Below are 26,518 nucleotides of genomic sequence, written 5' to 3' on the forward strand. Positions count from 1 at the left end.
TACAGGGATGCTCCAGCACCTAATGAGGTAGGGACAGTGGTGCCATGCAGTGACACAGGCAGACCTCTGATGCTACTGCATGGCACTGATGGCTCAGGGGCCACCATGGGTGAGGTCTTGATATGGCCTTGACCAGGACCCCAAAACCCAAATCTCTTTCTTTTCTTGTTAGCTGTTAGCTATTATTAACTGATGGGTTTAGTGAAGCTTAGCATCTTTAGCCATAAGGAGGTATTTGGCAAGCTGTTTTGCATCCCCTAAGGGCAAGTGCCCTCTGTCCTTGCCCTCAGCTGGGATAAACACTTTCAAATTAGAGGGACTCATTGACAAACAAATTCCCTCCCTGTTCCTGTAAGCAGTTTCCACTGGGTCACTGGATGAGTGTGTTGCCTTACGGGATTTGGGTGTGCTGGCAAAAGTGGGATGGAAATCTCAGCCCTGGTTTCCTCTCCCAGCCTTGCCATTTCTCTGGCTAACAAGGCAAGCCCCCTCACCCTGGCATGAGTCAGCAGAGCGCACACAGCCGTCAGAAGGCAGGTTTTAACTTAATTCCTGCCTTGCTGAGCAGGAATGAGTGCAGAGCTCAACTGTCAGTACTCTCTGACCTGGGGATCCTGCCAACCTCTTGCAGCCCTTTTCCTCAGCCTCCCATTTGAAATCGACTCCTGGGTCTGGGTTGGAGGCCTTGGTGCTGCTGTGCCAGTCCCTGCTGTGGGCCTGGCCTCATAGGAACCCCAGAAGCAGGAGGTGCCTGTGTGAGCTGGAACAGCTGTAAGCATGATGCATAAGCAAGGTCACTGTGTAATTTGGTTTCCTGAGCTGGCACTGTCTTTTAGGGCAAGGCCTATGAACATATCCCTGGGCTTCAGGTGCTGTATAATGCACCTGAACTGCACAGCGTTTAGTAGATGTTTGCTCCATCTGGTTTTCCTTTGATGAAACAAAAGGACTGTGGTGGTGATTAGGGCTGAGTCATAAATAGGCCAGCCTGGCCTATTTGTAAATTGTCGTGTCTCTAACCAGAAGCCTGTGCCAAGAGAAGCAGATGCTCATGGCTGCTGTGCTGAGAAGGTGACTGGAGCTCCAGAACACCTGGTAGGGCAGCAATAAACCACCTTTTATTAGCTGCTGTGAAAACAGGTTCTCCCATCTGAATCCTGGACAGATTACAAGCAGCATGATGAATTAGTACCAGTTAATGTGCTCATCATCACTACTTCAAGGGAAAATACTAGGAGTCACAAATGCACTGTTCGTTTAAATATTATTCATTTATTTTAACTTGCCACAAGTGTGCAGGTGGGAAGGAATGCAGGGAGTAAACAGTGATTAGCTGTAATTGGCAAGGCTCCATACCTTCATACAGGGAGGGGATACCCCTGGATGTCAGGACATGTCCTGATGTCTCAGCATGAAGGAAGTGGTAATTTTAAATATCACAGCTGTCAGGTCACGCATGTGTGACAAGGGGACTGAGAGCTGGAGCTGCCTGGGCAGTTGTGTGGTGCCAGAGGGCCAGCCCACACCACCCTTGTCTATGCACTTTGGGGTAAGAGATCCCCTTTAATGAGGGAAATAAGGTCCCCCATCCTTCTCTGTATGGATGCTCAGGCCTTTTTGGGCTGAATTCACTTTGGACAAATGTCAAAGGCTCATCTAATTTTACCTTTGTTTCCAACCATGACGACTTTCCTCCCCAGTGGACCTCTCCAAGTCACATTAGCACAACAAAAATCAGTTCTGTAGCTCTCAAAGGGCAGCTCACCCGTGGCAACACTGCTCTACAGATGCCTTGCAGAACTTCCGAGCATGCCAAAGTGGCTCTTTTAATATTTACACTCGCAATGCCCCTCACCAGCAAAGGTAAAAGCCTTATAAAAGCCTTGGGGCAGTGGCTCAGTGGTGAGTGACCACTGGTGGGGATGAAGGGCAGGTCCTGCAAGCAGAGGAATGTCCCTTGTTCACCAGGTCTTTACTTGGGGCCTCACATTCCTCTTGCACTCAACTCCACCCTGCCACGTGCCTGTGGCTCAAGCAAAGCACTCCAGAAGCTGAGGCCATAAGAGACCTCAGATGGGTTTGAGGCTGAAGCCACAGAAATGGTGCTTTTTGAAAGTCTTCCTGAGAGAAGAAAACCAAATAAATACTAATTTCTTCTTTTGCTACAGCCATTTCCCTAATGAATAAAAGCTGTTCTTGTTTCTCTGTGCAGAGCAGCCGAAATGTCAAGGACTGGCACAGTCAATACCCCTGGGGCTAAACCTGCTTAAAAACCACTCTAAAGCATGTAGATTTGGATAAAGATGTGTGTCCTTCTCCTGCAGGCTGCACAGGGGAAGCTGCCAAGCTGGAGGCATCCACAGAGGCACAGGAAGGACATCTGGAACCCTGGGATAGGAAAATAGGCTGGGAATGTGGGGATGTTTGCTCAGGTGTCTCCCGCTAAACTTGCTACTCTGAAAGCTGCATTGATGAGCAGCCCCAACCACAAGTGGGGTCTGATCCAGCCCAGCAGGTGGTTTTCCCCAGTTCCATGACACCTCATCCATGGTGGATTTTGGTTTGGCAAGGCAGGTAGCATCTGCCAGAGAAGGGCACTTCAGGCCCCACAGTGTCATTTTACTACCATCTGCCTGGTTGTGAACACTCTGTGGGACTTGAAGGTATTTTTTCAGCAGGCTGATGTCTCAGAACAGAGCTTTGGGTTTGAATAAATTAAAAAAGAAAAAAAAAAAGAAAGAAAAAAAATGGCATTTTCACCCAGAGGATGACAGAGCACTGGAACAGGCTTCCCAGAGAAGTGATCACAGCACCAGCCTGGCAGAATTCAAGAAGTGTTTGGACAACTTAGGCACTTGGTGTGACTTTTGGGGTGTCCTGTGCATGGACAGGAATTGGACTCGATGATCTTTGTGAGCTCCTTCCAACTCAGCATATTCTATGATCTATGATTCTATGAGTCTATCATCTTAGGATTTTTTTGCTTTTCTGATTTCTGCATGACATGAGCTTTTCTTCTGCAAGCTGAGTATTCCTAGTGTGAATCAGAAATATCTCAAACCTGTCTTAAACTCACCAGCATGTTTGTGAAGTTACTGTTTCCAGAGTTGCTGCAGCATCCACATCTAAGCAGGCAGTGGTGGACAGGACATTCCACGGGCCACAGCATCCTGCTGTGCCCTAAAGAGGCTTTCAGTGTGCCTGTTTGCTTACTGTGAAATTTAGTAAGAGCTCACCCTGTCCAGGCCATGTGGCTACAGGGTTCATGGAAGATCCACTGTTTGGAAACAGCATTTGAGCCAAGGACCAAGAGCAGGAGAGATACATACAAGTGCCAAGGGGAGCAACATCATTTCTGGGGTCACAAAGAGGAGAAAAGAACAAGGGTGGCACTTAGCTGGAACTCATCGTAGTCAGCAAAAATGTGTCCTCCTTACTTTTTTTCACAAGGAAAAGAAACTTACACAAATTTAAAATTGTTTAAAAGTATCTTTTTTACCCTGTTTGGTGGGACAGAAAGAGCTTGTGCTTTGCTCTTCTGCAGCTCCACAAGCAAATGGAGGTAGCTGAAACTTCTTGATGTCTGGGATATGGAAGGGAGGCACCTCTGGACTTGTGCAATGCTCTGGTACAGCATAACCCTGCATATGCTGTAATGTTCTTTGCTTGCAGTGTGTCTCCAGCTGCTGGAATGAGGGAAGGGAGTGCTGAGGAGGACAGTGGAAATAGGTTCCTTATTTTGCCTAATTTCATTTCCTGTACCTAACTTCTTTCAGAGAGCTGGAGAACAGCAACCATGCTGTTAGTCCATACCGCTTCCCAGTTTCTGATAGCCACTGAGCTAGAAATATACAACTAATGCAGGAGGAAATGGCATGAGCCTTTGTCTCTTTCCTCCTGAGTAAGGGCTGGATAATCCTCCTGATCTTACTGTTGATGCCATGTAGTGTGGCGGTTGAAAAATGACAAGAAGGGGAATAAGAGGCTTAAAGCCTGCCCCTACAAATGGAGAGCCCTGCCCAGGATGGGAGGAGGGCTGGGAGAGCTCAGTGTGGTGAGGAGCTGCTGTGGGACAGACAGTGCTTGCTCACCCCAGGCACTTCAGCTTTCCACATGCCTCTTCCAGGCTGCTGCTGTGGACATGAAGCAGCTCCTCCTCTGGCCAGTGTTCTTGCCATAGTGGTCTCTTCCAAGGGCATTAATGTCACCCTTGGCCATGCTGTGTCTCTCACTGTCCCTTGGCATAATTATCTGTCCCCATCACTCCCTGTGCTTCCTCTAAAAACATGAATGGGTTCTGCACTTCCCAAACACACTTAACTACTTCTCTGCTGTGTGCTGCCTCCTCCAGGTTCTTCACCAGTTATACTCAACCTTCCATTGAGTACTCACTGCCAGTCATGGCCTGTGGTCCTCAGTGTCACCTTTCCTCATCACAGCATCTCTTGATTCCCCCCACGAAGTGACTGTGGTTGAAATGGGGGTGAAAGTGACAGCACAACTCCTGACAGATTATTTCTGTATTAAATAAGCAGTCTCTCATCTGCCTTAATGCCAGTCTGCTCTGAAAGCAAGAGAAAGGTTTGTGAGCTTCAGGAACTCTCACTGTCCAGAGGAAACATCTGCACACTGATATCTGCTATTATATCCTCTTCTGTTTTAATTGCACGATGCTTTAAATTAATGTAAAAGAACTGCAGGAATAGCTGAGCTTCTTGCTCCAGGTTCTATCTTTTATGAGATAGCTAAACACTGGTTTGATAAAACGACATATATGTACACAAGCATTCCAAAATTTCTTCTTCTTGATAGATTTTTCTCTCTATATTTCCCATATTCCTTAGCTACAATTAAGCACATCAATCGATTCAGCTATAGCTGAAGTATTTGGAGTGATGGTTGTTAACATGTTAGATCACGAATTTAAAAGCAGGTAAAGACAATGAAATTGTACAAGATGCTACTTTCTTACTTCTTCAAAAACAGTTCCTTAAAAAAAGCCAAATTGAAAAAATGTTGAGTGTACAGGAAATGAACAGATGTTTCAGTGGGCAAAATTTATCTGTAATTATAGAAGTTATCTAAAAGAAAACTATTTACAATTAAAGGTTAAACACTCTAAGGAGGACAACTCTGTTGGGAATGGTTCTGCCAGTCTGGAATATGATCAGATACTGTGATTACTATAATTTAAAATTGTAGTTTAAAGGATGAAAAGGGGTGAAACCTCTGTAAGCCTTTCTCCTTCCTTCTATGTGTCACTATCCCAGCTTTTGCTTCTGAGGGGATCTGAAGTGTACATTTTTACACACTAATGATAATTCTATAAAATAATCACTGTGTTTTAGTATGGATGCCGATTTTAAACCCTTCAGCCTCAATGCTCTGTATTTTAGCTGTGGGAACTACTGAACTAGAAATCACACAGGCAAAATTTCCCCTGGGGAGCCAGCTTGGTTCAACTCCCACCTGCCAGCAAGGCTGAGGGTTCTTTGTGAAGCCAAATCTCTGCCATGTGGGGACATTCCTGTGTGTAAGACCACATCAGGGGACAGGGGACAGTGGGAAGGGCAGTGCCATGGCTGCCTTGTGTGTGCTGGGGGTTGGTCACCCAGGTTTGCAGCTGGACAGCTATGCTCTGGAAATCACAGCAGGCCTGAGCAGCTGGGTTTGGCAGAGGTGAGGTGGTGATTTTTTTTATTTTTTGAAGCCTGTGGCATGGAGAACTTAAGTGGTGGGACGGGATCCCACTTTGCAGCTCCAGTCCTGAGTGCCCTGCCATAGCACCTCTGCTCCATGCTGCAGGACAGTCAGTCAGGTCGCTCCCAAGGCATTGTTGCCTGAGGGAGATGTGGGTTTCATCTCCAGGCTTTAGTTGTAAGCTTATTTAGCTCACTAAAGAAGCTGGTAGGTTTTTTTATCTTTTAAAATTTGTCATTTGACCAGACACTTTCCAGTGCTTATCCAAGAAGAATTCAAACCTGTTGCCAAACTGCTTTTCTCAGCTGTTTTTTGTGACGTGTATGAATGAATGTGGAGGAAACACACATCAAAAACCACTGGAATAAGCAATGGTGGAGGCAGGTATGAAAGACACTTGGTTAAAATGCAAGTGCAGTGTTTTGCAAAAGCTTCAATTAGTTTAATTGTTCCTGTCAAATTAATGCAACGCTACATTTAGATAAGCTCCTGAGGTATGACTCTTAAACTAGTTTTCTTTGGAGGGTATCAAAGTCTGGCTGACTGTTCTAATTTCTGGCTTTCTAACTCTAGACAGTGCTGAAAGGGATGATGCAAAATCATCTCATCTGGTTTGATGTAACCAGCAGAGTCTAAACCAACCAAAAGGCACTGTCACTTGTTCCTCAGCACATGTTAAACCAGTCTTAGTGGGAAGCTGTCCTAGAGCCAGCTTGCCTTGCCTAGTTATAGCATGTTTTGTGCTCAGACACATGATCAGTTTAGGGGAACACACCAGCCAAACATCTTCACTTTGCCCTTAATTAGTGGCAAAGGAAGACTTTTTCCAGTGTGCAATTTGACTCAGATCTTACTCTGTTCCAGTTCTGGGAGCTAGTTTTGAGAGAAGAAGCCCCCAGAAGCGAGCATTGGTCATGGTTGAGGGAGTATGTATGTGCCAACCCTGCTCATCTCATCAAGGTGTTGTAAGTGTGAAAATCACCACAACAAAATCATGGAACTGCATTAATGTCACCAGCGGGGGAAAAGCTGGCAGTGCAGTAAAGGAAAAAGAGTGTGCCAACAGTTGCGAGCCTCAAAATCTTCATCTAGTGAGCAAAATTTTCAGTATTATTCCTCTTTTACACATGTTGCAGTATAAACTGATATGACTCGTTTTTTCATGCAGAAAAGCCAGTCTTTAATATTACAGCCCATTTTTATACAGTTTTCAAAGACATGTGTTTAACTCTAATTGGTTAGTAACTTTATGCCACTCAATTAATTAGTTAGAAGGTGCCTGTATGTGTATGTGCTAAGACTCTTTACTCAAGTGTTTACACATTTTCTTTGGGGATTCTCATGGGACAGAATTTGTATTTTTACAGGTATGAACAGTTCTTTTACCAGAATAGATTGCTGTGCTAACTGATTCTCAATCTCATGATTTTTCACTTGGGAACTTACAAGCTAGCTGCTAGCTGCACTTAGCCAAAGTAACAGGCCTAAGCCCTGACTTTATAAGGCCTTTCTTCTATAGGATTCCTACCTATATGCAACATACACAGGGACCAGCCTTCCACTGAAGGCTAATACTATCACAGTGGGCTTCCCCTGCAGAAAAACCTATCTAGTGTGGTATCATGGAGATGAGAAAGTTAAGGTTGTCCTGTGTGCAATATACAAGGCAGCTCTGCAAGGGCAGTGTGCATTACAGGTTCTGTGCAGGCAGCAACATCTCAAAATCCATTCTCAGGTTGTGAAGCGCACAGAGGTATGTTCCTTTGAGGTATCTCTCAAACTGAAGCAAACCCCGTGGATTCAGTTCAAACAAATGGGATTTGTGTATGTGCTGTTGCCTAAATCCAAACTCAAGATCCCCAAGGAAAATCTGGAATAAGCCAGTTGAAGGGCTGTGTATTTGCAGTGGAGCCTCCCGTTGGTGTGTGGCCTTGCCTGTGCTCTCACGGGAAGGAATGCCTCCAGCGGGATGAGCCAGCTGTGGCAGGCAGGCATCGCCCTGGTTAACACGGCCTGATCCCAGCTGAAGATCACACACACTTGGGAACACACCACGGCTTTCTCCATGGCACAGCAGCAACTGCTGTGTGCTGTATTTTGTGCTGTGTGCTGTATTTTGAAGAGCGAGTTGACAGGATCGCTGTCAACAAGCAGCATTGCGTGGGGAGCATTGCTGTGATGTGGAGGGAAGGAGGGATTTAGCTACGTGACTTGTGATGCAGCTGCAAAATAGACACAATAAACTGGGTTTGCATCAGTCCCTTATACTTTATCCATCTGCCTTCCCTGGAAAGCAATGCTCAGCTCTGTGGAGAGCCACTGCAACCTGTGGGGTGAGCAGGGCCAGTCTGGAGCTGTGTCCTCCAAGCACTGGATATGGACATGGTGGAGAGTGGATGCTGAGCCCCCTCTTGAACGCCTTCCTTCACAGCCATGGCTGCCAGTTTGGCCCTTTTAAGAACACTGCTGTGCTCCTCAGTGGGAATTTCCGTATTTAAAATACCATCTTGCAATTTCTCTAATCCTTCTGTCAAGGCCTCAGCAGTGACCAGGGGTGTGCTTGATCCCTGCCCAGCCAACCAGTCGTTTCATCCTTTAATTCAGGTTAATGCTCCAAAGAAGTACTGTACTTATCCCCATTACACAACCATAGTCTGGAGGCATTTCAGGGCTGGCATACCTTATTTTAGCATCAACTCCTCTTAAAACTATTAAGTTTCTGATGCTGTTTGCACCATGTTGATTTATTTTATGAATCAATGGAAGATTATTTCTCAAGGCTGTGAAGTGTAAAAACCTGTGTCGTAACACTGTGGCTGTAGCTTATTCTCTTACTTTTTTTGCTTTCATTGCTAAGAGGCAATCTTTTTTTTTTTTTATTTTTAAATCACTAGCAGTTTATGGAGAGGTTTTAAAAAGTAAGCAATGCATGTGAGTACTCACTGTCTGAACTCCCCAAACTTCTAAAAAAGTGCAGCCTGCTTCCTTCTTATCATCTTCCTCTGCTTTCTGACTACTGACAAGCCTTCCTCAAGCACAGTGCACTTGTGGCTTCACAGACGCTTTCTTTCATGGTAGAGCCCCAAATCCCTGCTAGTGGTGTGGGATTTAGGAGAGGAGGAGGTGTGGAAGGGCCTCCATCTCACAGGAAGGATTCTTCATCTCCTCCCCCTTTCAAGCTCACTGCTACTCTTTTTGGCAGCAATCACTGAGGAGCTCTTGCTGGGAGCCCCTTCCTTTGCATTTAAGGTGCATGGAAGAAAAATGGAGCCCCACAGTCGGCAGGGTGGATTGGTGCCATATATTACAACCTCCTCTAGGATATAATTAGCAGAGGGAGGGGAGATCCTCAGGTGTGCCTTTCCAGTGAGCAGGCTCCTCAGTGCTCACTCACACTATAGTTTACACACAAGTGCTGAATCAGAATATACTAAACAGTGGAAAGATTTTCTTGAAAACATCTTTGCATTTCAAGAAGAATTTGCCTCTGCATTTTGAAAAACACAACAGCTGCGGCTGCCCCACTTGTGGCCGTGCTCTCAGACCTTTCTTTCAATCTGCAAACCCACACTTTTAATTTTTTCCCCAGCAGTAGAGTTTCCAGCACAGAAAATTTAAGGCTGACAATAGAATTGCTTTTCTTAGTTACCCTTCTTGGACCTATTAGATGTGGCCTGTGACCTCCTGGGGCCCAAGGCTGAAGGACTCACAACTCTAGACTGCATGACGCAGAGGAGAGTTCAGTCTCCAGCAAAATTTAGAAGGATGGCTGTCAAATGTGACAGTTGAATTGGCTAGATTTATTGAGAAACTAAATTTACTTCCTCAAAGTTTGCATTGCAAGCGTGCCCTGAGCTTTTCCCAGGCCATTCAAACAAAGATAAGGATTTTTTCTGGAAGATGACTAAGCATAGTTTCAAGTCCATAAAGAAAACAACAGCCAACAGGAGCCGGAAAAAAGGGTGGGAAGCAATGTTTTATTCTGAAATGTTTGAGGTGTGAATCTGCTCAGTTAAAGTAAGACTGTCAAAAATACCACCAAGTGCCTAAAGCCCACTGTGATGTTTGCTTATTGCAATTCTCCCGTGTTCTTGGCTGTTACAGCCCAACCCACCAGTCTGCAGGGAGAGAAGAGTGTTCGTTCCGTTCCTCCTGGGACTCACTGGGCAGCTGGCAGGGAACACGTGATGTCACTTTCTTTGATGTATACTGTAGCCAGCTCCCCTTTCAGATTGGAGAGGCATTTCTGGTGGCAACCTGCACCTGGATTTAGCCTGAGCTTCCTGTAAGGGTAGTCCTGTCTCAAGGAAGAAGGTGATGCCTTCCAGCCCCTATGTTACTATCATTCATTTAAGCATGGCTGTAGGAAAAAAAAAATCTAGACAAGTTAATGAACTCTCATTTTCAGCCCTTAGTCCTTCAAATAGCAAGACAGGAAATATGAGTAACTTGCAAATACCAACAGAAAAGGAAAGTAGCAGCTTCATTTTTTTATGGCCTGTTACCCTATTGAACAATGACGTGAAAATGTATTGGGACAAACCTGATGAGGTGTTCTCTGCCACCAGGTGGCCAATAGGCTGTTTGTTTTCCCCCTCTTTAAAGGTGTCATTTGCCTTATGATGGATCCTGAAAATACCCAAGGTAACCACATGCCCAGCACTGGCTGAGAACCCAGAGCAGAGAATTGTTATTGCAAGGTCTGCCAAATGATTTGACATCTGGAAATTATCCAGTTTACAAACATATACTTTATAAAGAAGCAATGTTTCCAGGTTTTAGGAAGGATTTGAAATATACCACACAGGAAAAACTCTTTTGCAAAACTAGAATGGTTAAAGATTTTAGCTTACCCTAGAAACCGTGGTGTGGAGCACCTGGCTGGATACTCTGGTGCTAAGACTGCTGACAGCTGTATCACCACGTTCTTCTGTGCTCAGGAGATGTGTGGTACCCAAGTTCAGCGAGCAGAACAGATGCACCCCAGCATCCTCTTGACTTGAATTATTTTAGCCATTCAAATCCAGAATGTTACCTTTGCAATGACCCAGGACAGATTGCTTTATTGCTGTTCAGGACATGGGTACACTCTTTTATACCACTCTCCTTTTTCATAGTTTGTTTCTAGCCTTCCTCACTGGAATGGAACTAAATATTAATCTAGCACAGAGGGTGGGGAAAGGGAAAGGAAAAGGGAAAAGGGGAAGAGGTTTCAGACTTATGTATGAAGATGCAACTAAAAGACTGCTTTAAACTGCCTCCAGGTCTCAGTCTTAGCCGAAATAATTTCTCAGTATACTTTGGGGAAGACATGAGAAATGAGAGTCATCATTTGTAGAAAAATCAATGTGGAGGAGCCTAGCATTTAGTGTCACTTCAGCCACTGAGGAGCACATATTGATGGAATGGTGCTTTGCCAAGCTGTAGACTCAGGGCAGATGGATTTCCCAAAGTATACACACACACAAATCAAAAGGAAAATGACATCCTATGTTAATGAGCAACTGATTACACTGCAAATAGTGTTTTGAAGCCATGTATCTGCCACTTGTAAACAAGACATCTCACTGATCCAAAGCACGTAAAACAACGCAGCAACAGCTTTTATCTCTGAAAAGGTAGAACCAGAGCTGTACCAGCACTGATATAAAATCTGTAATCTAAAAATTAAACCAGATATTGCAGTGTGTATTCAGATTCAGGAAAGGCTTCTATTCCTTTATGGCTAATAAGACTAATAATAACTCTTACTATGACAAAGTTTTTATTTTTAAAGACACACATCCTCCTACTTCAGCATGCAGATTAATCTCTTCCTGCAAGTGCCAGTAACCCAGACTGAATGAGACTGTAATACACAAAGCATTATTTTGGCTAAGTGGCCCCCAGATATAATCCCTTCCTAAACCCATCTATCTGCACGTGTAAGATTACTCTGATTACACTGATGAGAATGGTCTTCCCAGGAAGGGCCAGGCAGCTATCACAGGCTGCTACAGCAATTTATACACTTTTTCTTATCAGCATCCTGAGCAGTCCGCTCTGCCTAGATAAGGAGTTTGATGCTAAATTCAACCTTCCTGTCTCTGGTAGCTGCTTCCCCCTTCCTGTGAATGCTGTTTACATCAAGGCAGTCAGGACACGGAATTCCGAGCACACTCAGACTGCTGACTATCCCAAAGCTCCTAGCTGAAAGATGTATGCTCACTACTACATCTACTGCAATGTCTTAGAGTAAGGCCATATGGCTTGCCTTTAAATAGAGATTTTCTATTTAAATAGAAAAAATTCTATGGATACTTTATATTATCACCATTCATTTACCCTCTGCAGGCAATCACATTTTCTAAGCAGAGGAATTTAAGGTACTAAGGAGCTAGGATATTATGTGCTGGTTTGACCACTGTGAAAATGTCTTTCCTCCTCTCTGCCTCCTCAGTTCTTTAGCAAAAGTTCTGAAGCTGCAAGGGATTCAGTTTCACTAAACTCTCTTAAAAAGCTTCACTACCTTTTGCTTATATTTGAATAACAGTTATAAACCACTGTCTAAGAGGTTTCACAAGCCCTGAATATCTTAGCTCTTCTATCTAAATATAATATCTATGTTAGCTATTATCTCTAAAGCCTATCAACAGGAAACAGGTTCCAAAATACTACAGGAAACCCTGAAAAAGGGAATGGGGGCATGGATTCACCCCCATCTTCTGGGCCAGCCTGTGGAATTGCAGTCATAAAAGATTCCTAGAAAGGACACCTCCCATGTGAAGTTTTGTCCTTGCTTTTGGCAAATGGTGGACATTTGAGCTTCTCCCTGCAGCATGGTATTTTTATTTCTTTCACTTATGTGTGTCTTTAGTTTAGAAGCAAACAAAAACCAATGGCTTATTTCTTATCTGAAAAAATATTTAATCAAAACATGTATGAAACCTCTCACAGTGTGGTTCTCAGCCTTACTTGTTCCTTTCTGCTCTATTAAACTTTTAATTCAATTGTTTCTCTTATTAGAATAAATCAAGTAAGGAAAGAATGAAGTCTTACAGAGATCACTCACCTATGGTGTAACTAGGCTAAATGTAGATCATACACCCTATTTTATGAGTAAAATAAGTGAACTTTAGTTTCGTGGTTTAGATATGGTTTGCATTTCTAGTTAAAAGCACTTCTGCAGAAACAGACACAACTTCACTGGTCATTGGAAATAATATTTCCATCCATTTCAAATCTGCGTTGTACACTCAGACTTTCTGGATTCCCAAAGAACCATAAGAGAGTTCACAGAGTGAGACTTCACTAACCTCAGCTGTGGCTCATGGATGACGGACTGTGGGATTTAGGTTTTTGGATGATTCTCAGTATCTCAGACTGTTCTGCAGCATTTCTGGTCTACATTGCTTTCCTACACAGATAGGAACAACTTGGTTTTTCTGCATTTCTACATTTTTGACTTTTACTATTTCCTTTTAAAGAGCCATCACCTTGGGTAATGTGCTATATAAATTTTGTATTGAACATTAGAAAATACTACTATATGCAACATCTACTTGGCAAAATTATTTAACATTTTCAGGGAAAATTAACTTGGGCAGAGTGAAAAAAATCGTGAGGCAATTCAGGTTTTCTACTGATGTTATTAGAGAATAAACATACACAAATATACCTATGTATGGACACACAGAGAGTTTTTTATGCTTCTTTACATGACAGTTAAAATTTTAATCTACTTCAGTATTGGTCAAGGACCACTTGAAGACCATTTGGATGAATTAAAACAAAAATAAACTGGAATTGCTACAGATCTGGCTATCCCACTTATAATGACACTAGTAGGAGACATGCAAGAAGCCTTGGTCTTTTGAATGTAAACCACTATTACAGAAAAAAATAGGAGCGTGAGGTTCTGTAAGTGAAGCAGAAGCCTGAACTGTAACTCAGCGGTGCTGCTCTGCCCTCTGCAGACCAGATTGAATAATCACATATTAACCCAATCACTTCTGGAACACATCTAACTCAACAGAAAAAGAAGTTACCGAAGTGAATGAAACATATGAACATCGCTGTGACACTGCAAGTGCTGAGCAAGTCAGGAGTACTCCTGAGGCAGCACCTGGTTTCTGAGTATCCTCACTGTGTCCACCCTGCCAATTAAGTTGGGGAAATAATGACTGCCTGAATAGCAGCTATGCCTGGAATCCGAATTCAGGATGAGGTACAGGAAGTATTTATGTGTTACTCTAATGTAAGCCACACAGCATTTCTGGATGGTGGAGAAAAAAGTTCCAACTCCCATATGCATAGCAACTTCTCCCTGGTACTAAGAACGTTTTTCTACAGCAAGACCCAGGGCATGTGGACCACAGCAAATGCTTGACTGATACACCAGGCTACCAGCACCCAACTCAAGTTGTTTAGCTATATGCCCCTCTGCACAGCACCTGCCTCCACCTTTTATCCTCAGTAAACATCCAAGAAATGTGGTAAATGCATCCACCTTTGTGAGCTCTCTATAATTTCATGTGCTCTCCTCATGTTAGCCAGTAAAGAATGTTAAAGCTTACTTAATTCTTCTCTATTTGCTGCATCCTCACTGATGGGACAAAACACACACAACAGTAGTTAGTGCTTCTTATGAGCTGGATAATGCTTTTGAACTACGGACATGTCGTAACCCTTCTGACAGAAAATATAATTTTTATAAAGCTTCTCTTGGATAGGAACAATATAATAGAATTCACACAACACATGATTCAGATTAGTTCCAACTTTTCATTTTATTAAGTGCTGACATTTGAAAAACTTTCTCAGTGCAGACATGCCAAACCCTAGGCATCAGATGTGGCCCTCACAAATGAGCAGCACCTGATGTTCCTTTACTCCACCTGCCAGCAGTTATCAGGTGTCACACCAGAGGACAATGAAAATGTGCGTATGCAGCTCTCCACATAGCACTTCTTGTATTGTGTGACTAACACATGTGCTGGTTACATGACCCAAAGACTCACATGTCAGTAAACAAGAGAAGTGGCAGTCTTTCAACAAGTGGCAGCATTTGCAGAGTATCTAGCGTACAGAACTAAAATAGGTCTTTGAGGGAAAAAAATCTTTATTTATATAATATGGTGCAGAGCTTGCAATATATAATGTTATTATGCTTCTGTAAGTTAATTTTGATTGCTGGTCGATCTTAGTAATGACTCTTCTGAACTACATTCACCCTCCATAGTTTGCAGGTAAAATAAGTGAAAGGTAAGTCAGAGCAGCACATTAAAATTTAATGGAATCTCATTTTGTCATCCTTCATTGCTTTTGTGTTTTTGAGGGATCTGCTGCAGACTAATGGGACAGGCTAGAAAAATCTCCCAGTGTATCAGTAAGCAAAATAACAGTCTTAAATTTTCATCTTTGCCCATTTCACAAATGGAAATGGTATTATTATTCCAAAGCAAGAAACTGGAGGAAACCAATGGTCACATTTATCCTCAGCAACACTGTTTTCCAGTACTTCCATTCAACAACAGCTGAATTGCATTCTTAAACAGGAATCTTTAAATATTCTTAAACAGAATTCTCTACATAATCCCTGCTATCTCAGATAACTGACTCAGAAATATCACTTAGGGTCTGGGCTACATATTGAAAACCTTGTACAATCTGACAATACCTTCATCAAATGAACATTCAAGCTCTAGTTTTACCTTTCTTTACATTCTTTTCATCCGAGGACTCTGGAGTGGTTTGTAACATGTAACTGAAGAAAGCAAAGGAAATGAAATCAAATCTTAATACTGCTCCTCCTTCCAACAAAATAATTCTATCTAATGACATAGCAATCATCCTCAAATCTAGAAATATGATAAATTCTGAAAACCCGTACAAGAAGCACTATTTCTGTATTTGTTTATTTGTTTCTATACTTGTTTACTTGCTTCTGCACTTGTTTTGTTCCCTTGGACAAAACGCTGTCATATCCCACTACTATGACCAAGGCCAGAAATGAGTTAACTACACTTGAATAAACCTGATTATTTCAGGGGAATGTTCAGGGTACAGGAGACATGTTCCCTTTCCAAGTCACACAAGACTTGGTCTCATGAACTGAGATGGGAATTAGGATTTTCCCCATTTCCTGCTCACAGGTTGCAACCCCAGCTTATTTCTACACTGTGCACAAGTTCCAGTACCATTCCAGCCAAAAGACACCCTGTGGAAATACTTGGTCATGAGTTCCAAATAGCCTTGAACAGAAATGCCAAGGCAACACATCACTTTTTGAAATGCATTCTTCAAGAAGAATGGAAAGCAAGTTTCTTCTTCTCCAGAGCTTGTTACCTGGTGCTGGGTTCTTCTCTTGTTCTTAGCACTGATGCTCTCTAGGCATGAAAGTTGCTTGGTCTCACCTGAAGAACACTCAGGAGCACTCACTGTGTACAGCCCAGACCAGGGCTACATCTCCACAAGGGACAGAAAGGCAAGCAGAGCTCTTCTAGGAGCTAACTGAGCATTAGTCAACTGATCTCTGGTCCTGAGCCTGCAGTTTTGGACCTGAGCAGTGGAAACTTCAGCCTGAAATACTAAATTCACTGGAAGCAATTCATGACCCTAAATATGTCTAATACCATCATGCCAAGTAGTACCTCTTCAAAGCCAACTCACCTCTGACTCTATAGCAAGGCTGCATGGGCACTGGGAGGGGCAGTCTGGAGCACTGGAAAAGCACTGCCAAACTTCCCAGGCACACTGCTGGGCCTCTGCACGTCCTGAAACAAGTACTCATGGACAGACAAGGTAAGCAGGGTGCAGAGTGCATGATGCCTGATCACTACTGAGATCTGCTCTTTCAGAGGGTGACAGACACAGGAATCACCTCTCTACGACCCTGCAATTGCTTTGGAAAAGTTCAGAAACAGAACAAATGTACAGATTAGAACCATAAGCAAAACTTTGGAGAAAGGGAAATGGCTCTGTAGAGCTAGAATTGCTCAAAGTAACTCACTCTGAATTTACCTGTACAGATACACATACTGCACAACAAAAACACTGACAGACTTCCCATATTGAGACACTTCAGTGTAGTAAATGACAAGACTGGTTATTCTTTCTTCCCTCTCCCCTGCATAAAACTCAAGTCTATATTCTATGTTATTTTTACATAATGAAAAATAAAAACTCATAAACTATAGAGACAGTGACTGTAAGCAAAACAATTCACCAAGTATCAATGTTACTGAGGGAAGGGAGTGTGCTGAAACAGGACAGTTACACTTTCTGAATACAAAATTTTTTAAAGGGAAGCTGAAGTGAAAGCTATGTGAAACTGAAAAAAAAGATCTGAATTTGAATGTCAGTGGGGATATATATTTTCTCACTCTGAAAAGCCTGAGCCTTTTTCCCTTGAAAATATTGATAAAAGAGTAACATACCCTTCCGAATCAATTTAAAATTGCGTATTTAATAATTGCACAATAACTTGTTCATCTCTTGTGCAGTGAGGGCTGAAGACAAGTTCAAGAAATTCACTGTGATAGAAGTCCTTAGTCAGCAGAAAGTGCTCTGAAGAAAGCAGTAGGAACTGGAAGAAAATTTTCATCACCTGCAGTTTTTGCTGCTGGTGGGTAAAAGGAAATAAAGTTTTGGGGTATGCTGAAACCTTTAAGATGAGAGTTGATCCCACAGTAATTTTTAAAGAGATAAACAACCACTTGCTCATTAACAACTGTGAGCAAAGCAGAAGAGCAGGATTCACTTCTGTGCAGAAATTCATATGCTTGTGTGTCATGGCTGTTTCCCAACCCACCATTTTGAGTCCAAGATTCTGCAGACATGGGAAATAAGGCTCTCTGCTAGACGTGACAAACAGTCTCAAGGTGCTTTGCCCATGCCCAAGTCTGTTATTTCCTCTTCTTTTCTTTAACACTACTGAGTATGAATTTTAACCTCATTTAGCTTCCAGAAAGCTTCCAAGTTATTTCTCTTAATAATTCAACTCCTCACACTGCTTGCAAGACAGTTAAATTTAAAAAAAAAAAAAAAAAAAAAAAAAAGAGTTTTCAGGTTGAAATCTGGATGTTATAATCTATTTCTAGATCTAAGTATTCAAATTTCCATGTGTTCTCAGAAAACTGGACAGGAAACAAATAGATTTTAAGAGCCATTTCCACACAAGTAGGCATCCCACACAAGAAGACTTCATTCTCCATGTTTACCACAAACCCACCGAAGCTGCTGCTCTGTTTGGAGGTCAGTTAATTCATCAATGGATCTCCAGCTGCACTGACAAGCATATGCTCGTGCTCCTTTTTTCTTTATCATCTTTGCTCTTAGTTTACTGAGCTCAGGCATGTTATTCCTGCCAAAGAAGTGAATTCATCTTAGGATTATGCTGGGTTGGTTTTTTTTTTTAAAGAAAAAATATTCATGAGGCTATTTCAAATCAGAAGACATCTTAAGGACAATTCTGAGTACCACTGTCAAGGATGAATTTACAGATATATTTGAATTCTGTTTTGAACACAATCTTTTCCTGAGAGCAGTCTCAGTGTGTAGTTTCTGTGTTCTCAGATCAACAACAGATCTGATGTTTTTGTAGACAATGTTATCTGTTGGATTTAGAGACTTCCAGTCAGCCTCTAGAGAAAAAATTGGGAAGAAAACCAAGCACAGTAAATTCCTGTGTTAAAAAATTACCCCAAAATCGATTTATCTTATCAAACTTACTGTAAAAATTGCCATGCATAATGGGTACAATTACAGAGTTAAACTTTTCATCAGGAACTGCTACTCAGGGTGATTGTTAAAGTGACTGAAATGAAATGGCCATCAGAGGGTAGACTGTACATCAAACCAGAAATAATTCCTGTGCAGCCATTACCGATAACAAATGAAAAATCAACATGCTATGACAAAAATAAGTTGTTTCAAAGAAAACAAGTGAAAATGTAGCATTTTAGCTATATCTGCTCTCATGACCTCCTCCTGGCCACTGGCCACTGAACTGCTCACAAACAACATTAAAGCAAAGAAAACTCAAAACAAATATCAAGGGAAGAATTTTTGGAAAAAGAAATCAGATACCTATTGATGGAAGGAAAATGTTTTAAAGTTTGCTTTCTAAAATTCAGGTTTGTCAAAATAAACAGCTAAGTATCTTGCTAAAGATTACAGATTTTAATAAATGTTACAAGTATCTGATACTAACACCGCTTGTCATTTTTTGTTTCATTTATTAATTTCGAGATTTGAGAAACAAAATAATTTTAACTTGGGTAAATAAAAGAATCCCACTTCTGTTTAAATCTTTTCCACTACCAAACTCATCTTAGGAGACTAGTGCAGTATGATGTATTTAAAGCTGCCTTAAAAAATGGGAAAAATAATGGTATTCAGTAAGAAATATGAAATAAGACTTTTGAGACTGGAAGAAAAATACAGGAATAAAGATGTAACACAGGAAAAATAATGGAAAAGGAGCTCATATCTCCATTAATTTTCTTTTCTGACTGTCACATCACTGTCCAAGCACATACTCTGAACATATCCACCTCTTCCATCAGTTAACAGGCACACACAGAAACCATACTAAAATAAGAGGATTCCAAATTTAATGCCTATTAGGAAGGTGCCTACACAACCTTTCACCAAGTCTTCCATTAGCTTTAGAGAAACTAGAAATAAGAACTCTTTACTTTTAAGTCTTCAAAAACTATTTAAAGAATTAAAGACATCACAATATAAGCAAACCCCAATAATCCTGCCTCTCCATTTAACCAAACCTTGCTCCAAGAAAGAAATCTGTTAAGAAATGAAGCTACTTGATTTTCACCGAACATGACAGCACACCTAATAGTGGAAAAACGAACATCTGACTTGAAACCATCACAGTCCATATGACTGAAGGTGAGGTGCAAAGCACATGCTGAACAGTCTGCATTGATGTTGTTGACACTGTAGATACCCTGCACTGGTTGGCAGAGTCCAACCCAACACATGCATTACCTGCTTATTTCAGCAGTAAGCTGGCCTTTTGATCAATGAAATTTGAATTGTTTTTAATAGCAAAAGGAGAGTCATGGGAGAAGAGACAGAAATGGATAAAAACAGATTTTGTTTTCAACAGGGAGATGTTGCTTCCCCCTCTCCAGACTGTCCCACTTGATCCCGTAGCATGCACGCTTCTTTTTAGGTGACCAGCAGTGCTAAGGGCTTTTCATCTTTCCTGTTCTTACTGAGGCCCACAGCACAGTAGCACAACACTAACACCCACCCCAGACACACCTGAAAAAAAGATAATCACAGGATTGATCCCAGACGTAGTCATCGAAAAGTGACACTCGGAAGTCACAAGCAGTACAACGGAGCTGATCACACGTCCTGGACAAAGAAGAACAAACAATCAGAGAAGCTGACTGATACAACATACATCCATCATAAATGGGTCAAAGTACAGCACTCACTCAGAAATACTAGAAGCAACATCACCTGATCTTAATGTTTCTACATCTCTGACACGTTCAGCATTATGGTATGTAGTTTAATTATATGTTCATGTATTATTTTTACAGGTTCCTATCCTCACTGAACACATAAAAAAACCTGATATTTACTTGATATATTCTCTTTAGTCTTCCTCGCTGGTACAGCACAAGGGCAGCACCCAAATATGTGCTGAGTACACAATTACTTACTACAAAGAATGCCACATGGAAATGCAGTAATGTTCTATAGGATGTTGTGGATAAATCATCAAAGTACCTGTTCTGCTAAATTCAGCTGCAATTGTAAAGCACTCTGACCATTTTCAGCTCAGGTTCTGGGATGATTTCAACCAGCCCACTGATTTAAGTCACATACTTGCCACCACACAGAAAGATGAAGACAGCACCACACAGAAAGATGAAGACAGGCAGGGAAAAATAACAATGAAGCATCAATTTCCTTAACTACTTGTTACTGAATTTTGGTTTCATGTCTCCTTTGCAAGCATCTTTCAACGTCTCAAACAAACAAAAGGTCAAGTGGTCAACAACAGAGGACTGGAGCTGATTTCAACTGCAGTTACAGACAGCCACTTCTTCAGATGACTGTAAGGCTGTCCTGCCAAGTTCAAATGCAGAATTTTGTACAACTACAGAAACATAATTGTAAATAAAAATAATGATAAAGTAAGTAGCACATATTTTGTCAGGTTTCCTACCTTTTTGAAATATTTGTTCCTATACCAGATGGTGAATCGCTTCCACCCAGATACACTGGACAGCACCTATATGGATTCATTAAAAAATATGAAATTATGGCAAGACAGGTTGGAGAAAGCAGTACATTTCTCCTAGTTTAACAGCAGGGTATCTATAAAAAAATATATTTTTAAATATAGGCAAAGCATCCAAATGCTTGTAAACTAGAGAATTTTAAAATTTCCATTATCAAAGTGTTCAAAGAAAAACTCTACGAAAATCACTCTCTATGCCAAATACACAAGGTTCTACATATTGCAACATTTGATAAATGTATATGTCCATAAGGCAAAGGAAGATGTTGTTCATGAGCTTAAATAATTAATAAATTTGTAATAAATTATTCTGACCACATGAAAACACATTAACAATTCTTTGAAATTACATGTTTATCTTTGTTTTTCTTTAAGAAGACTGTCACTTTTCTCGGCATCTTTCCTAAGGAATATCAACACAGATTAAACAGACTGATAAGAAGTTATAATCAAGCAATGTCCAACGAGCTTGAACATTTTTCACCTACCTTTTCCCATGTGCCTGTACAAGAACACTGTTTCTTTCAGGTGTGAGATGTGCAGAATTAGACTTCAATTTCTGTTTAAAAACAACGAAAAAAATAAAATGCAGCATTACAGCAAAGTCACAATATACTGTTTTACTTAATAAGCAGAAGCCAGAAAATCTCAGTCACAGAAGAAGGGGACTAAGACTTTGGGAATTTTCTTGTTCAGATTTGCGAGGCTCTGAAGTAAGTGTGGAACAAAGCTTCTCTCCCCACACTGAATTTCCAGCTCTGGCTGAAGAATCACCACACGATCACTTAGACTTTACAATCAAGACTTAGTATTTCATGCCCTCCTTTTAATAATTCTGCTTTTAAAAGCAGTTATAATTTGGAACCCTCTCCCTCGATGTTTTTTTTTTTCATTTGTTTCATTAAAACCCATCAAGAACTTGGACTATTCAAAAAGATAAAGTCTTTGAAAGGATCTTATTTACTGCACACAGAAGAGTATGAGAATTCTAGATCCTAAATGGGAAGTTCTAGGGATATAAAATGATAAAATTATACAACTTTACTGGCATAATTCTCTCTCCTTCAGATGTATGGAAGTATTTTTTGTTGGTTCAGATTTAGCCAGTCTGTAAAAAATCAAAGGCAAGCAAAACAAAAACAATGTCACTTGTGACAATAAGGGAATCTGCAGAAGGTTATGTAGTATAAGTAACACCATTTTCTACTGCTGATACCCAAATTTTCAATGCCTTCCATCATTGTAACTGTCTTGAGAATGTACAATTGCAGCTTCATCTCCATCTCCTGCTGTGAAATGAGAAGACATTTGCAGAGGATACAAAATGAGGAGCAGTGGTTTGTGCATCAGATGACTGAACTGCCATTAAGAGGGACCTCAAATGACTTCCAGAAATGGGGTGAAAAGAATCTCCTCAAGTTCAGCTAAGGTGAAATGCAAACTCCTGCGCCAGGGGAGGAATAATCCTTATGCAGAGAACACCATGTGGGCTGGCCAGCCAGGAAGCAGCTTTGCAGAGAAGCCTGTGGGAAATTCAGTGGATAACAAGTTGCCAATGAGCCAGCAATGTGCCTTTGCAGCACAGAGGGCCCAGAGTATCTCAGGATACCTCAGGAGGGATGTAGCCAGCATGTCCAGGGAGGTGATCCCTCCTCTCTACTCAGCACTGATGAGACAGAATCAAAGAATCATTTCAGCTGGAAGGGACCTTCCCCTGCTCAAAACAGGGTCAGTTTCAGCAATTTCCCAAGGACTGTGTCCAGCTGCATTTTGAAAATCTCCACAGATGAGACTCCACAATCTCTCTGCGAAGATTGTCCCTGTGTTTGACGACCCTGACAGTAAGAAAAGTGTTTTCTTGTGTACAGACGGCATTTTGTGTGTTTCAGTGTATATCCATTGCCTCATGTCTTGTCACTGGGCACTACAGAGGAGAGTCTGGCCCCTTCTTTACAACACTCACAGCTATTTACACTCATTGATAAGATCCCCCTGGAGCCTTCTCTGCTCCAGACTGAACAGTCCCTGCTCTCTCAGCGGCTCCTCATATTTTTTTAAGAGACTGCGTTTCACTCTCTTAACCATCTCCATGGGCCTTTGATGGAGGTTCTCCAGTAGCTCCATCTCTCTCTTGTATTTGAGAGACCAGAACAGGTCACATTACCCCAGATACAGCCTCACAGACATGTCTGGAGCACTGTGTCCAGTACAAAAGAGCCATGGACACAATAGGGCAGGCCCAGGAAAGGACCATGAAGGTCATTAAAAATTTAGACCATCTGACCTCCAGGCATAAGCTAAGAGAGTTGGAATTGTTTAGCCTGGAGAAAAAAAGGGTCAGGAGAACCTTGTGAAGGTATGTCAGGCAAAAATAAAGAAGACTTAGCCAGACTCTTCTCAGTGGGGATCACTGACAGGCAATGGGTGCAAACTGAAGTACAAGAATTCCCACTCAAACGTATGAAAAACCTTCATGACTTGTGAGAGTGGGCAAACACTACTTAGAGAGGCTGCAGTCTACATCCTCATGGATAATTGAAAGCCACTTGGACATAGTCCTGGGCAACTGGCTCTAGGTAGTCCTGCTTAAGCAGGTGGTTGAACCAGATGATCTGCAGAGGTCCCTCTTCCAACTGCAACCATTCTGTGATTCTGAGGATTAACACTATGCTCTATTTTGAACCAGCATTTCCTTTAATTGTCTGTTATTGCCTAGGTAAGAACATCTCTTTATATCTCTCCTGTTCCTCATTACAAGATTACTGCATTTTCTTTTCTGCTTTATTATCCAAGTTTATTCTACAGCTTGTTTTCAATCATGTTTTGCTTTAAAAGTTTTAGCTTATGGTGCTTTTACTTCCATTGTTCTGAATTCCTCCAAACCCCTACTCACCGGAGGTGTTTTGGTAAAGCTGCTGTCATTACAGATTTCATCAATAATGTCGTCCAGATCTTCTTCGCTGCTACCGGCACTCATTAACACTTTAGCTGATCTGAAAAATAAAGAAATCACCCTTCATTTTTGTAGCAAGACTACAGCAATTCTAAGAACTGTGAGTTAAAAAACATAAACAGTTACAGCCTTTTCCCCCTAATATTTTAGTAGTATCTCAGGTATGCTATCCAAATCATGACTGAACAGATGTAAACTGCTGGATAACACCTTTCAGTCACTGTTGAGTTATCCCATCACAGGTCATACTTTTGCTTGCTCCTTTTATTTCTGACCACTCTCAGCCATGAATAAAACTATAACAGTATAACCCCTGCTACACTTACTGGGCAATTAATTGGACAACTCTGATTTTTCACATTTAGCTTCAGCAGCAGGAATATGATAAGGTTGGAGGAGGGTCTTTGCTCAAGCTACACAACTGCAGGGGTCCTGAAGAGAATTTCTGCCAAACTGGTTGCATTTAGAAAGATCACTTGCACTTTGCTTTTGCTCAAGTAACACTCAAGTCTGCTGTTTGCTAGCTTTGTCAAAGAAAGAGAGGCCTGTAGTACTGCTCCATTAACCAATCAAGAACTAATCTACTCCTGAGAAAGAAGAAAACTGTTTTTTTCCAATATTGTAATTAGGTCGACTAATATTAAGCATTCATCTAACCATTATGCAAACAATGTGGAAGTCCAGTAATGTGGTCAAAGCTAGTGGTATTGCTGGTCTTGCATTAGTCATTGGATTCTTCAAGATCCTTTCCTGAGACTCTGAAATGTGTGTTGGGTAAGAGCTCAGCAGCCCACCTGCAGAGACATCTAGCTGAGCCTCTCTGGTCCACAGATCTTCCAAAGGGAGTCCGAGATGCCTGAGAAGCCTGGGATGTAAACCTGATGGTCAGGATGGAAACCCAAGGGCAGGGAAAGGTGCCTGCAGGGCCAGTATGGAAACCTCAGGGCCAGGATGGAACCTGATGTCTGGGATGAAAGCCTGAGGGCAGGCTGGGATGTCAGACACTGAATGCTTGGTAGTACTGTCAGCAATGACCTGTCAGGACCAAACTTGGATAACCACCCTCTTGAAAAGTATGGAATTTGAGGCAGATACCTCAAAGTGTAGCATGTAAGTTAAGTGCTTACTGTAGCAGATGTGATTAATGAAGTATGAACAGAAAAATTATGAACAGAAATAATAGACCAGAGGGAAGAGCATGAAGGTGTGTCAGGGGAGGTCTAGGTTGGGTATCAGGAAAAGGTTCTTCCCCCAGAGGGTGACTGGGCGCTGGAACAGGCTCCCCAGGGAACTGGTCACAGCATCAGCCTGACACAGCTCAAGAAGTGTTTGGACAATGTTCTCAAACACATAGTGTGACTCCTGGGGTGTCCTGGGCAGGGCAAGGAACTGGACTTGGATGATCCCTGTGGGTCCCTTCCAACTCAGAATATTCTGTGATTTCAGTGAAATGACTTAAGTATCAAGAGAATAAGAACTTCGATAATGCTACTGCTAAAGTTCTTCCTGCTCTAAATAGTGAAATTTATAGATATTTGACGCCAGTTACATACAAAGAGCTACCATGAGGTCAGTCACAGAGCCAAATAATCCTCAACCCTAATTCAGAGGCAAATTAGTGAAGCTTTTAACGCCATATTTAATCCACGGTTGCGGTACACGCAGGAGACAAAGGCTGTCTGGAATAACCAAACTCGCTGGCACACGATTTGGGTCTGTAAAACACACGGGCTGCAGGTGACACTCGCCGACCGTCGGCCCGGTTCCGGCCCCTGAGCCCGCGTATTTGGGGTTCCTGAGAGGTCCGGCCGCACGGGGCAGGCGGGGACGCGCTGCGCACCGCCCAGGCGGCCTCTCGCTCGGCGGGGAGGGCTGTGAGGGCGGCGGGACCGCGGCCGGACCGCTAACCTGCCCTCCTTGGCCGCCGCGGGCTGCTCCTCGCCGCCGTGCCGCTGGCACAGCCGCCGCTCCACCTCGTCCAGCAGCCGGTCCAGATCGTCCGCCATCTTGCCGGCCCGCGGTTGCTGAGGCGGCCCCGCGGCGCCGGCGGGGCGGGGTGTGCCGGTCCGGCCGGGGCGGGGGCCGTGCGGGGTCGGGCCGTGTCTGCGCCCTCGCTGCGCCGCTCCCGGGATCCGGCGGGGAACGACGGGCAGGGGAGGAGAAAAAAAGGAAAATAGAAAGCCGCAGTACTGCGGCCGTAGTCGGCAGGATTCGAACCTGCGCGGGGAGACCCCAATGGATTTCTAGTCCATCGCCTTAACCACTCGGCCACGACTACGCATGCTACGGAGGGCCTTCCCGCCTTCCCATGACTGGCTACCCGAAAAAGGCCTGGTTTGGCGCTTCGGTCCGTCTCCTCACGGGCCGTGACAGGTTTAAAATAGAGGTTAGACTTAATCCGTCTGTCATACAGTTGATTGGGCTGGATAGTGGTCTGTTTAGAGCAAAACCAAACGGCTAGGCTTTACTAAGCCTAGCAAGCTTCTAATGGGAAGCCTGTTTTCGTTTGTTTGATTGTTTTTATTTTTTACTTTATTTTTATTTTTTTGTTTTGTTTTGTTTTTGGCGTAGATTAGGAACAGTTGTGGAGAGAATGGCCTCAG

General features: G+C 42.5%; 1 protein-coding gene and 1 non-coding gene across 3 annotated transcripts; both read right to left on the reverse strand.

The window, feature by feature from the left end:
* Nucleotides 1–17,130: 17,130 nt before the first annotated feature.
* On the reverse strand, nucleotides 17,131–25,921 carry CFAP418 (cilia and flagella associated protein 418). 2 transcript variants are annotated; one of them, XM_066333836.1, is made up of 7 exons: nucleotides 25,824–25,921; nucleotides 23,856–23,955; nucleotides 21,451–21,521; nucleotides 20,888–20,953; nucleotides 19,969–20,064; nucleotides 17,912–18,043; nucleotides 17,131–17,689 (listed from the first exon to the last, which is right to left on the reverse strand). In XM_066333836.1, exons 1-7 carry the CDS (start codon nucleotides 25,919–25,921, stop codon nucleotides 17,677–17,679), a joined length of 576 nt encoding a protein of 191 aa, XP_066189933.1. In that variant the 3' UTR covers nucleotides 17,131–17,676. The 2 variants fall into 2 exon arrangements, with proteins under 2 accessions (XP_066189933.1, XP_066189923.1); XM_066333826.1 differs by having other exon boundaries at nucleotides 17,131–18,043.
* Nucleotides 25,922–26,111: 190 nt separating this feature from the next.
* Nucleotides 26,112–26,193, reverse strand: TRNAS-AGA (transfer RNA serine (anticodon AGA)). Its single transcript has one exon. It is a non-coding gene; the product is annotated as a tRNA-Ser (tRNA).
* Nucleotides 26,194–26,518: the final 325 nt, after the last annotated feature.

Source organism: Sylvia atricapilla, chromosome 1 (genome assembly GCF_009819655.1).
Source record: "Sylvia atricapilla isolate bSylAtr1 chromosome 1, bSylAtr1.pri, whole genome shotgun sequence".
Taxonomy (NCBI): Eukaryota; Metazoa; Chordata; class Aves; order Passeriformes; family Sylviidae; genus Sylvia; species Sylvia atricapilla.

Bases quoted from the DNA above. Each gene is read 5' to 3' on its own strand.
- CFAP418 (XM_066333826.1), bottom strand. From the start codon at position 25,921: ATGGCGGACGATCTGGACCGGCTGCTGGACGAGGTGGAGCGGCGGCTG. The intron at 21,522-23,855 runs GTGAGTAGGGGT...GTTTTTAAACAG, and splicing joins GCTTTACCAAAACACCTCCG to AAATTGAAGTCTAATTCTGC. The intron at 20,065-20,887 runs GTAGGAAACCTG...TTCTTTGTCCAG, and splicing joins GGAACAAATATTTCAAAAAG to GACGTGTGATCAGCTCCGTT.